The 11927-nt window shown below is 55.8% G+C and overlaps 1 protein-coding gene across 3 annotated transcripts in view; it reads left to right on the top strand.

The window, feature by feature from the left end:
- The first annotated feature begins 568 nt into the window (after positions 1-568).
- Positions 569-11927, top strand: part of FOXP4 (forkhead box P4) — a 33322-nt gene continuing 21963 nt past the window's right edge. For all 3 annotated transcript variants that reach the window (XM_052649645.1, XM_052649644.1, XM_052649642.1), the window contains exon 1: positions 569-787. In XM_052649645.1, coding sequence (XP_052505605.1) covers positions 569-787 — 219 coding nt within the window. The remainder of the gene's footprint in view (positions 788-11927) is intronic.

Here is an 11927-nt window from a genome sequence, read left to right as displayed (position 1 = left end):
CAGGCCCAGCTGAGGGACTGGCATCCAGTAGTGGGTGCTGGGCAGACGGCAGCTGCCTGTGCTGCAGCGGGGAAAGGAGGCCCTGTCCTTGGGGAGCTCCGGGTCTGGGGGGAAATAAACACAACGGCCATCACAGGTGTTGAGGGGAGGCAATATGGTGGCTCCCAGTGAATACCTCAGCTGGTTTTCAGTCCTTGCAGACCCCTGCCCGTCCTGGCTCTGCCTTACACACTAGCCTGGAGGGAGAGGCCTGAACTGGTTTGAGGGCGGGGCATCGCCCCCTCGAGGAAATATGGGGCAGTGGGGGCACCTCAGCTACAGTCTGGAGCTGCCCTCGCCTGGGCCTGGGGGGAGGGTGACATTAGGAGGGTCTGCACCCCAACAGGGGTCCCAGGGTCGGCCTCCAGGAAGTTGAGAGGGAGAAGCCGCCCCAGGGCTCGGTGGGGTTGTGTTGTCTGGGGACGGGGGTGTTGGGGGGGGCATCCCTTGCTGGCCCTGCCTGGCAGGCCTTCGTGCCTCAGCCCCTCCCCCACGTCTCTCCTCCCTCTCCAGGTCCCGCTAGAGCGACATGATGGTGGAATCCGCCTCGGAGACAATCAGGTCAGCTCCGTCTGGTCAGAACGGCGTGGGCAGCCTCTCTGGGCAGGCCGATGGCGGCGGTGGCGGCAGTAGCGGCGGCGGGGCTGCGGGCCCTGCCGCAGGCGGTGCGGGCAGGGACTCGGCCGTGGGCGCAGACAGCAACGGCGAGATGAGCCCCGCGGAGCTCCTGCACTTCCAGCAGCAACAGGTAGGAGCCGGCACGCCTCCCCAGCCACCTGGGAGGGATGCCGGACCCCTGCTCCTACATCCTGGCTCCCCCGGGGGCCTCCGCTCCCAGCCTAGCTGTCTTACTTTAACCTTCTTGAGAAGGTCCAACCAGCAGGGACAACGCCCCCTCCCTCTAGTGATCACTAAGGCCAGGGGAGAGCAGCCCTGCCAGAAAGGGTGGTGTGGCTGGGGGCCCTGAGATCTCTGGGCTTAGGCTCAGAAATGCCCACAAGGGCAGACAGATGGCTGGGCAGCAGGCTCGAGGGGGGTGCATCTTGGGCAGGCAGGCACCTGGGCTCTACTCCTGCATTCTGGCTAAGTTAACAAACAGGGTTGGGGGAGGGAGACCCCGCTCTGGGTGTCTCCTCTTTGGCCTGGGGGGCTCTGCACACGTTGGGAGCTTTACTTTGTTTGTATTGTAATGCATTCCCCACCTGCACCTCTGCCTTGGGCCCCTGATCCAAGCTGTGAGTCAACTCACAGGCACCGGGGGTCAGCACACCTGGGAGGAGTTCCTGAGCTGCAGGCAGAGGCAGGCCTCCATGTTTAGTGCCTGGACTGGAAACCTCTGTCTGTATCCTCCTCCCTCTTCCCCCTTCATCATTCCCACCCTAAACTGCAGAGTTCAGGAGTCCAAGACCAGCCTCTCTGAGGATCAGGAGGCCTTAGGGTGGGGAGCCTGGTTGGGTTATGACAGAGCAGGGGCCCCAGTTCCCAGCCCCACCCGGGAAAAAGGGAAAATCATGCTTGACAAGTTCAGGAGAACCGGCCCAGCCAGGGCTGGCCTTGGGATGCGCCTTCTCTTATTTGACTTTGGTTCTCAAGTCACTGCTGGTGGCGCTACCCCTGGGGGGCGGTCCTGCACGTGCCTCCCTGCCTGTGCCCCTCCCTGCCCTGTGTGCACAGGTGTGTGCCCCTGTCACCCTCTTGCTCTCCCCCAGGTTTGCCCTGAGGCTCCTTCTCCCACTTCATAGCCCCTGAGGGGCCCTTTCCCACCACACTTGAAGCCAGAGATCAGATTGGAAGCAGCACTGTCAGAAGGCCAACTCTAGAGCTGGTTAGCCAGGACTGACGCAGGGAATGAACAAACCCAGGTTCCGTCTCCACCTCTCCTTCCCAGCAGTCCATCTGGGCCAGTCCTGGGTTTCCCTGAGCCTTGGCCTCTTGGCACCCGAAGCACAGGGACTGTTAGGATCAGATGCAATTTGGGTGTGAAATCCTTCCCCCCAGTGACTGATCCATACGGGTGTGAGCAGAATTGAGGACTTTAAAAATCCCTTCCTCTTGCAAACAGTGGGAACTTGAGCAGAAAAGGCCTGTCTCCTTTCTCCAGGGAGATGGTCCTTGGGAGTTCGTTGGCATCTCCCAAGCTTGCCTAAGCAGGTTCCCTGGGGAAGAGACCCACAGAGTCTGTACCATCTATGGGGGACAGAAGGTCAAAGGGCAGAACCCTACCCTTTATCAAAACAATAACAAAACACACCAGGCCAGAGATTTCCAAGGCCACCCATTTTGTGTGGGTGAAGACTTCTCCTATCGCACCTCTAGGCAGACAGAGCTATGAAAATTTGTGAAAGTGGAGGGAAGGCTAGGGGGAAAGTTTCTTTTAAGAAATTATTTAAAGAGAATACTGAGCGCCAGTAAGCAGCAGGATACGCGGGGAGTGGTGTGGGATGGGGAGAGACAGGACTGTCTGTACTGATCAGGTTTCTGTGTTTCTGTTGCATTCAGGCCGGTGTTTTACCATCTATATTCCACGTTCCAGTTATCCCTGTTTGTTTTGGTGAATATCCCAAAGTCCTGGAAAATCCTATATCTGTTTCACAAATAAACTGGGGTGGAGATTTGGAGGCAGGCAGAGGGAGGGCTGGTTTATCCATTTGCACTCACTACGGGCGTAGTGCCTAGGGCCAAGGAAAATATTTGAGACTTAAAAAAGGTTTTCTTGGCTCCAAACTATGAAAAGAACCCTGCAAAATTAAAATTACAAAATTGTCAATTAAAAGGAAACAGTCTGTGGGCCATCCTTCTGCCTCCAATATATTAGTGAAGCTTTTGGGGGTGGGGCTTCAGGGTAACGATTTCTGGTTACCCCCTCCCCCCCAACAAATGTCTCTGACTCTTTGTTGGGAGAGTGAATGGAGGAAGAGGGCTGGGCCCAGCAAGTGCCTGCTCCCTCTCAACCCCAATCAGGAAGTCCTTGGAGGACAAACAAAAACCATGCCTCTGTTTGATGCTTTGGTTCTTTAATCCCCTTACCTTCTCGGGGAAGTTTATGTTGTTCTTATTCCCACATCACAGATAAGGGGGCAGCCAGAGGCAGCATTGACTTGTCCAGGTGCCAGGGATGGTAGTTCTCGGTTCTCCTGGCTCCTAGTGTTTCCTCGTGCAGGGCTCAGCTCCTACCACACTTCGCAGTCCCTGAGGCAGCAAGGCCTGGTGACTACTAGGTGCTAAATAAACCACTGTTGGTGAGTGAATGAGAGCTCTCCACTCTCAGGCTAAAAGCGCTCTTAAACCAACAAAAAGCAGCGCTGGCCGCCGGCTCTAAGTGGCCACTCCAGAGGTTGTGAGTGGGTCTGTGGGTGGCGCCCTGGTCCCTCCTCCTTGTGCCCCCGTGGCGCCTCTTCCTCTGTCCGTCTGTCCATCTGTCGGTTGGTCCCTGCCCCTCTGCTCTGGATAAACAAGCCCTGGAAATGCAGTCTTGGCCTTTGGGAGTAATGAGTTGACAAAGGAGAGAGAGATAAACAGGGCGAGTCAGAAGTCAGGCTGGTGACAGGACTTTAGGCTGAAACAAACAGTGCTGAAGAGGGCAGCCACGTCACTCTGGAACAAGAGGCGCCGGTTTCCATGCAACAGCAGGCCGAGAGCTTGTTTAAACAGAGGCGGCCAGGGGGTGGGGGTAAGGGGGGCAGGGCTGGGCTGCCCGGCCCTGTCTGACTGGAGAGAGGGTCCCCGTCTGGTCTGGCTGCCCTGCCTCGGTCCAGCAGCCAAGGCCCCAGCTTCCTGCTCCCTCCTCCCAGCCCCTTTTTGGTGAGTGACAGAGCCACACTGCCTCCACTCTGTCCTTGGGGCTTTCACCTGGTCTCCAGTCTCCTGGCGAATCTCCCCTGAGGAGGAGGCAGGGGAGGACTGTGAGCCTTGGAGCGCGCATTCACTCAGCAAACATGCATGGAAGCTCATTTTGCACCCAGCACCCTGCTGGCCCGCTGGGGTTAGTGATCCTGTTAGAGATGCCTTGAACCCAACAGGCGTGCCAGCTGCCCATCAACCCCTGCCTTCCCTCATCAAGCCAAAGTCTTCCTTGGCCCATATTTCCCCTCTAGGGTGGCATTTTTTTCTTTGAAGGTTGCCCTTGCATTTTCTCCTAATCTGACTTCACCTGTATGAACACGTTCCCATTGTGTAGGGCTTTCCCCAGGGTCTCCACAAATATCCCTTGGGCTCTCCAATGAGGGCACAGCCAGGGCTGGGAGAAGTGTGTGGCAGCTCTGGGGAAGTGAGGTGGAGGGCCTGTGGAGGTTTCGGGGGCCAGGCGGGATGCTCGCTGGACTTGGGGCCAGGGGGACTGGGCCAGGCAGGCGGCGGGGTGGGGGGGCGGGCAGCGGGCAGAGCGGCTGGGCTGAAAGGAGTCGGGGCCTCCAGAGCTGCCACTCCTATTGTCCTCTGGTTGCGGGGGTGACAGGTCAGCAAGGGTCACGGGAGGGTTGCCTAGCGTCTGGGAACTCCCACTGCAGTTGCTGTGGCAACCAGGCCAAATCCCACCCTGTTCACATCCTGTGAGGAGATTCAGAATGGTTGGGGGGCTCTGCACATTAATGGGCTTTTACCTCAGCCCCCTCCATAGAGACGGGGCTGGGCAGTGTCAGGGAGTTGGGGGAAGGAAGAATGGAAGAGATTTTCCTTTCCCTCTCCCATCTGGCTCTCGTGGCCCCAGTTCCTGGGGGGATGGGGTGGAAAAGGGGGAGTCTTCAGAGGTGAATTAGCACAGACACCTCACGCGTGCAGTCAGCAGTTGCCTTTCGTCTGCAGGTCTGGGGCCCATTTCTTAAAGTCTTCGCTCCCGCCCCAGATCCCGTTCTTTCATCTCAGGTCCCACACCCTCCAGACTCCCCTTCTCTTTCTGTAGAATGAATCCTTTCCCAGGAGGTGCTGGGGGCCCCCCGAAGGGAGGGTCAGGGCCCACACTCCTCAGAGGGGAGACTTAGAAAGTTCATGCGGGGGAGGTCCCAGACTTGCGGACAGCTGCAGGGAGTGTTAGAAACTCCCTGCATCCCTCCTGCCTGGGAACAGGGGCCAAGTGGGAGGTGGGGCCAGGTAGTAAGGTGACGGGCAGGGTCCTGAGAGGGCCAAACTCCCCTTCTCATACCCCTCCTGGGTAACTAAGCCAAAGGCCCCCCTGTTTTGCATGTCTGCCTCCTGGTCCGACAGGAAAGGAAGTTTCCCTAAGAGGGGAGAGAAAGATAGAGGAGGGGTGTCCCCAGGCCCCTGCTTCCTCGGGACTAGGAAGGAGACTGCCCACTGTACCCTCAGGCTTCCCTTCTGCTGTGGAATTCTGAGACCCCCTCCTCCCACCCTCCCACCCCCGCCTCTTTCATCTCCCTTTTATACCAGAGTTCTTGTCCTTACTGATAAGGAGTTTGGGGAGAATTGAGGGGGAAGAAGGTGAGTGTTTCCTCTCCTAAGGGTGAAGGACTGAAGCCAGGTGGGCACATCCCAGGACCCCCTCTCAGTGGGTCAGCTAGGTGTTCTCCTGAGGGAGCCCCAGTGGGAGTCGGTGGGGAGGGAACCGTATGCCCCGCACAGCCCCCACTCCAAACCTCACTCTTAGGGCCCCTGCAGGGTGGCTAGCATGAGGGCAGTGGCTGGGTTCACAGAACCCAGACATGGGAGCAGACCCACTTCCAGAGAACTCGTTACTGGGACATGTCTAGGAGGGGAAGCGCCACCACCCCGCAACCCTCAGCCCACAGTGCTTCAGTTCCTTCCGGATGCCACTGTTGGACCTTCCTGGGGAGCTGGTTTTGGCCCCGAGAGGCTGCACCCATGCCTCTGGGGCAAGAATGGAGGGGAGGGCCGGCCTCTAGGGAGGGCCTTGCCCTTCTGGGCCGTGGTGGGTTCTTTTGTTAATCATCTTCCTTGGAGGGTTCGCATTCTCAACACACTTGTTGGGGAAGGGGGTCCTGAAACTGGGCTGTGTGTCTCCCACCCACGTGGGCCTGCCTGTATCTGCGTTGCTGGTTTTCATTTTAATGGTTCTAATTTGAGAATGTGCCGATGTCATTTTTACGAGGTTGGTGTAAAAAAAATTTACAGCCTTACCCAAAAAGCTTTTTTTTTTTTTTCCAAGGGAAAAAGGTGTAGAATCACTTCGGGGGTTTTATGGTCTCCTCTCCCCCATCCTCCATGCCCCTCCTTCTCTGCGTAATTTCATTTTTATGTCTCTTTGCTGGAGGACAAAGCCTGGCTGGTGGAGAGCCTGGATCTCCCCAGATCAGCACCCTTGGTGGTTGGGACCCCTGACTGCTGACCCTTCTCCCTGTCCCCTTTCCCTCCACACTCTGGTCCCAGAAGACTTGTATTTCAAGGAGTAGACAGAGGTTTCCTGTACCAGTCAACAAGTACTTATTAGGTACCTACTGTTTACTAGCAGTGGGTTAGGTATCTGCTCTCAAAGATGACAGCCGTTCTTGCTTAAAATTCTCCAGCAATTTTTCCTTGAATATAGAATGCAATAAAAAACCAGCATCCCTGTGATCTGGCTGCCACTCATTCCTGAGACTTCCTTGGAAGCTTGGCCACACTGGCCTTTTTGGTTCATAACGCTCCAGCCTTACACCTGCTTCTGGACTCTCGTACCAGCTCCTTCCAGTCGTATGTCCGTCCCCTGAAAGAGTAACCCCTTCCTCCTCAGTGTGTCCTCGGAGGGGTCCTCCCTGGCCGTACAACCTAAGTAACCATCCCACCGTCCTGCACAACATGGCCACCATCACAGCTCGCTTCATTGTGTTACAGCGTCTGTCTCATTCTATTAGGATGTGAGCCCAGTTAAAGCAAACACACCGTGTCCCCAGTGTCTAGGACAGTGTGGGTGTCCTGCGGGACTTCATAAATACCCCCTCAATTATGGATAGAGGAATCCAAAGTCATGTTCCAGGGGGACAGGTGATCAGGTGATAGGCCTTTCTGGGAGGGCTTTTCAGGTTTGGGGTGGGCTGGCCCCCTAAACACCCTTCTAGGGCCCCTTCCTCTAAATCTAGCCAGCTCTCAGTTGAAACTATCCAGACAGTTGAGATCCCAATTTTGCCAAAATTAGCTAGATGCAAACAAAAGTTTCAGTTTTGTTTATTTTGGCTGCCCTTCGCCACCATTGGAATTAAACCAGAGTTTTAATTCCCGGGGGTCCTCCATCCTGCCTGCCCACCTCCTAGCCGCACTTCCCCTGTTCAGAGCCCATGTCAGGCCCAGGGGATTCAGGTTCTGCTTCAGCTGCTGTGTGACTCTGGGCACTTCACTGCCTGTCTCTGAATTTCCATTTCCTTATCGATAAAGTGAACTACATCAGTGTTTTGCAGATATTTTTGCTGGAATCTGTTGTAAGAAATACCTTTTGTTTGGAGCAGCAGCGCAGTTTTATGAAACAATGCTTATGCTTATGTATTAACTCTGATATTTTCATGTGTGTGTGTATTTTTTCCTTGTTTTTGACCTTCTCAATTGATATTCTATGACCCACCATTAGATCATGGCCAGGCCAGCACTTTGGAAAACACCAGACTAGATAACCCTCTAACCCTCCAGCTCACCAGTTCTGTGATCTGTGTGATTCTGCCCTGTTCTCAAAGTTCAGTCCTTCAAGCTTGTCTTCCTGAGCACCACGTCCTCACACACACATGGTCACGCACACGCACATGCACACAGCAAGGCTGGGACCCCAACACAGACCTGGAATCCTCTAGCTTGGAGAAAGAACTGGTAAACATCCCTGCACCTGACCTCTGCACAGAGGTCACTGGTCCCTCCCTGAATTCTCCCAGACAGAAATGAGGGTGTGGTCTCATCCCGTAGATGAGAGACCCTCCTGCCCCAGGACTTGTTTTTCTTTTCCTAGCAGCTCCCTGTTGCCCTCCAAGCACTAGCGTCATTCCCCTCCATCCTCATGGCCCTCCCTGGGTGCCATCCGTTATAAACCATTTGTTCCTAATTGTGGAGATCCTGCTAATGACTTCTGAATGGGCAGTGGGGGGAGGAGAGTTCGGCTTCATTAGCAAGACTGAGTTCTTAGGCTTGAGGGGGGAGTGGGGGTGGGTGTAGATGGAAGAGGAGTTGGTTCACAAGTCCTTCTGGTGGCAGTGGGCAAATGATCAGGAGCTGCCTGGGAAGGTAAAAGATTAATAATCACCATCACAGGAGTTAACGTCCATCCAGGACCTGCTGGGGTCGCACTGTGCTGAGTACTCCATGCACACTGTCTCATGTATTCTTCACAACAAACCTCTGAGCTGACTACAGGGTTATTCCCATTTTACAGAGGAAGAAACTGAGGCTCAGAGCAGGACTTAGCCAAGGTCATTCAGTAGATGGTAGAGCCAGGATTTAGATCCAGATCCCTTTGACCAGGGTTCAGGCACTGAAAGGACCAGTGCTGCCTCCTTGAGAGGAAAACTAGACCTCACTTCCCAAACCACAGAGCTGAGCATTTGGTTTTCAGTCTGAGGGGTGGAGGGAGACGGAAAATAAGCTTGAAAAGGCCAAATGGTTCCCAATTTCCTATTGCTCCCTGAGCCCTCCATGCCTTCTCCCTGGTGGGATTTTTTTTTTTTTTTGGCTGTACCACGTGGCTTGTGAGATCTTAGTTCCCAGCCCCAGAATCAAACCGTTGCTCCCCTGCAGTGGAAACACAGAGTCTTAACCATTGGACCTCCAGGGAATTTCCGACCCTGATGGGATCCTAAATGCCCCTTTCCACCAAAAGCTGTATCTGGGTATCTCTGGCCTGCAGGGAGGGGAAACTGAGCCCACTTTACTCCTGGGGAGATTGTTTTTTTGGTCTTTCCCCCCTTTCATCCAGCTGTACCTCCCCTTCACATCTAGACAGCTGCAAGCTCCCAAGACTTCGGGGAAGGCACATTTGTAGGCCTCACCAGACTGTGCATGAGATCATGATGATCTCTCCATGGGGTTGAGGGGGGCTGGGCAGTTGGAGGTGTCTGAACTCCACTTCCTAGCTATGGGACCCTGGGCCTCAATTTCCTTGTCTGTCAAATGAAGCCAGTGACACCTGCCCTGTCTAGCTCAAGGTTGGGAAGCTTCACCCAAATGTAGAAGTGCTTTGAAAACTGCCAGGCCCTGTTCACATGCTGGCTCCTGAGCTCTGTGTCATTCTGGGCCTGCCTTCCCTGTTCAGCCTAGACTCAAGTGCATTTCACAAGGGTGTCTGCCAGGTGCTGGTGACCGGGGCAGGAACCCACAGATCCATTTAACAATGTCTCTGTTTTCAAGGAGGCCAGGACCTGGTCGTCATCAGCAGAGAAGGTGGGGCTGCATTTGTCAAGGTTGGGGGGGGGGGTGTCATTTCCCACGTGTCTCAGAGGTGGGTAGTCTGCAGTGATGTATCAGGCCCTAGCTGAGGCGGGCAGGGTAGACTTACACCTGTAGTGCCAGGGTGGTGACTGTGAGTCGGACGGGGCTTTAGGAAGTCTCAGACCTACCTGATCCCGTGGATGACCACCCTGGGGGAGGACTTCCTGGGCCAAAGGGCCTCTCCTGGCCCGCCCTTCTCCTCCTGGAGCACCACCCCTGGCTAGGGGTCCAGATGGGGGTGAGGATGAAGCAATATCACAGTGCACTAAGCATAAGTGACCAGGACATCTGGGGAGGGGAGCTTGGGCCTCAAACCCCTGTCCACCCATCATCACCCACTCCTGGGCAGCTATAGGTGGAACCAGGTCCCTCACTGGGTCGGGTGTTGGGGCTGGGCTGTAAACAAAGTCCATGAAATGAGCATGTGCTGCCCACTGTGGCCTCCCCCATCTCCTCTGTCACCCCTCAATCTTCTCCAAGCCAGTAACGAGACAAGGGGCCATGAAAGTGAGCGAATGAGTAAAGGAGGAATGAATGAAGTGCCTGGAGGAACAAACCCCGAAGGCTCTCCAGCCTCTCTGCCTGCTTACCCCCAACACAGCTTGATTTTCTGTCCCTGGAAGTGGTTTCAAGGTCCCCAGACTTGCTGTCCATTTCTGTTGTCCGTTGGGTGGGGGTCGCTATGCTTTCGCCCTTCTCCCTTCACCCTCCTGCTGAGTCCTGGTGAGCCTGCCCTTCCAGACTCCAGTCAGCGCTGCCACCACCCCTGGGCTCTGGCGCCCATCGCCGCCCTGGGACAGTCCGTGTTCCGTTTCTCTTGTTTCCCCAGCACCTAGCACAGTCCCGGGCACACCGGAAACCGGAAGAAGGAGTGTAGGGAAGGCTGGGAGGTCAGAGGAGGTGACGCGCTGGCCAGGCCTAGAATCTCACCTGGCCTAACGGGAGGGAAGCCCAGAGTGGTAGGAGTAGGCGAAGTGGAGATGGGGGGGCGGGGGGGGGGGCGGGCGGCGGTGCGGTGCTGAGGGCCTGCCTCAGGGAGTTCTCACAGGAATGAGATTGTAAGGCCCTGTCATTTTTTCCCTGTAAGTCTTGTAACTTCATGCTCCAGGGGCCCACAAAGTAGGAGAGTGGGGAGTGAATTCAACTCCCCCAGGCCACTCCCCCCCCCACCAGGAGACTGATCAGTGTGCCCCCCACAACTTCCCCTGGAAATCCTTCCCATGTGGCTCCTCTGTTCTTACTAGAGATCTGGGGTGCATCCTCCCCCTACCCTGACCAGCGTCCTCTCTGGGTCACCTGGGCTGCCAGCTCCTGACCCCTGACCTTTCTACCCCATATCTACCTTTGGAGGACATAGAGCATCTGTCTAGCTTGTCTCACTAGACCTGGGGGGTGGTCCCTAGAAATGAGGCACATAGAAGCAGAGACCCTTCCTGATGACAACTCGGCCACCTCCTTTCCTCTCCCCACCCCACACCTCCTCCCACAGCCTCTCGGAGCCCTTGACTCAGGTCAGATTTCTACTTTCTGATGTGTGTCTTGAAGAGAAGCACCCCTGGGCCACTTCTCCAGGCTGAGGTCTGCAGAAAGAAGGGCATGGGGAAGTCTAGGATCTGAAGCGCTGCTGAGGGCCATGCTAATCTGGATCCCAGTTCTTCCCAGGGACACGTTCCCATAAACACCAGGGTGTGTTTAGATGCTGTCCTAAGGTGAACTAGATTTAAGCCTCCGGGAGGCTCAGCTGTTCAATGAAAGGGCTGCGAAGGGGGTGTGCCTTTACGCTTGGTACACAGTGGGCTCCCTGAGTGTTTGCAGTGGGGGCCGGGGGAGGTATGCATGCATCCATACCCTCTCTTTCAGAGCCGCCTTGGTGGGGCTCAGCTTGCAGTGGGCATGGGAGTGGAAGTCCACATGAGGGTAGACAAGGGTTTGTGTGGGCATATGTGCGAGGGGGCCACAGGTGGATTCATTTAGTAGGTGTGCTGGGAAGAGGCTGGAGGAGGTGACAAAGAGGAAGGTGGAGAGATTCAGAAGGGAAAGGAGCAGATCCTGAGAATGCCAGCTGTGTGCCAAGCACTGGTCCTTTAACACCCCCATCCCCCACATGTTTCAGAGCTGGGTGGTGGCCCAGGTTTGCAGAGCAGGAGGTCTCGATGCAAGGAGAGGGGATAACTTGCCCATGATTACCCCACGGGGGTGGTGGGGGCAGTGGCACAGCTGGACTTCACACTCAGGTCTGCCTGATGCCAGAGCCTGCTGTCCATGGCCTGGACACGACCACTCCAGGCCCCGAGGAGGTCCTCGAGGAACCTGGGGACAGACAGACTTTTTGCTTCTGGAATGTGGATTCAAAACTAGTCCTGTACCCCCAGCCTCTGTACCCTCTACTGACCTGGAGTGGGAGGGGGTGTGGGTGAGGGGCAGGGATGGAGGGCTTGGCAGACCTTACAGAGAACTTCTGAGCCCTCCCTTCCTACCAGACCTCTCCTGCTCAACCTCCCACTCACTGCCCATCTGCCTACCTCCCTTACCCACTG

The sequence above is a fragment of the Budorcas taxicolor genome, chromosome 11 (genome assembly GCF_023091745.1).
Source record: "Budorcas taxicolor isolate Tak-1 chromosome 11, Takin1.1, whole genome shotgun sequence".
NCBI lineage: Eukaryota > Metazoa > Chordata > Mammalia > Artiodactyla > Bovidae > Budorcas > Budorcas taxicolor.
The sequence above is the reverse complement of the archived record's forward strand: the minus strand, read 5'-3'. Positions and strand labels throughout refer to the sequence as shown.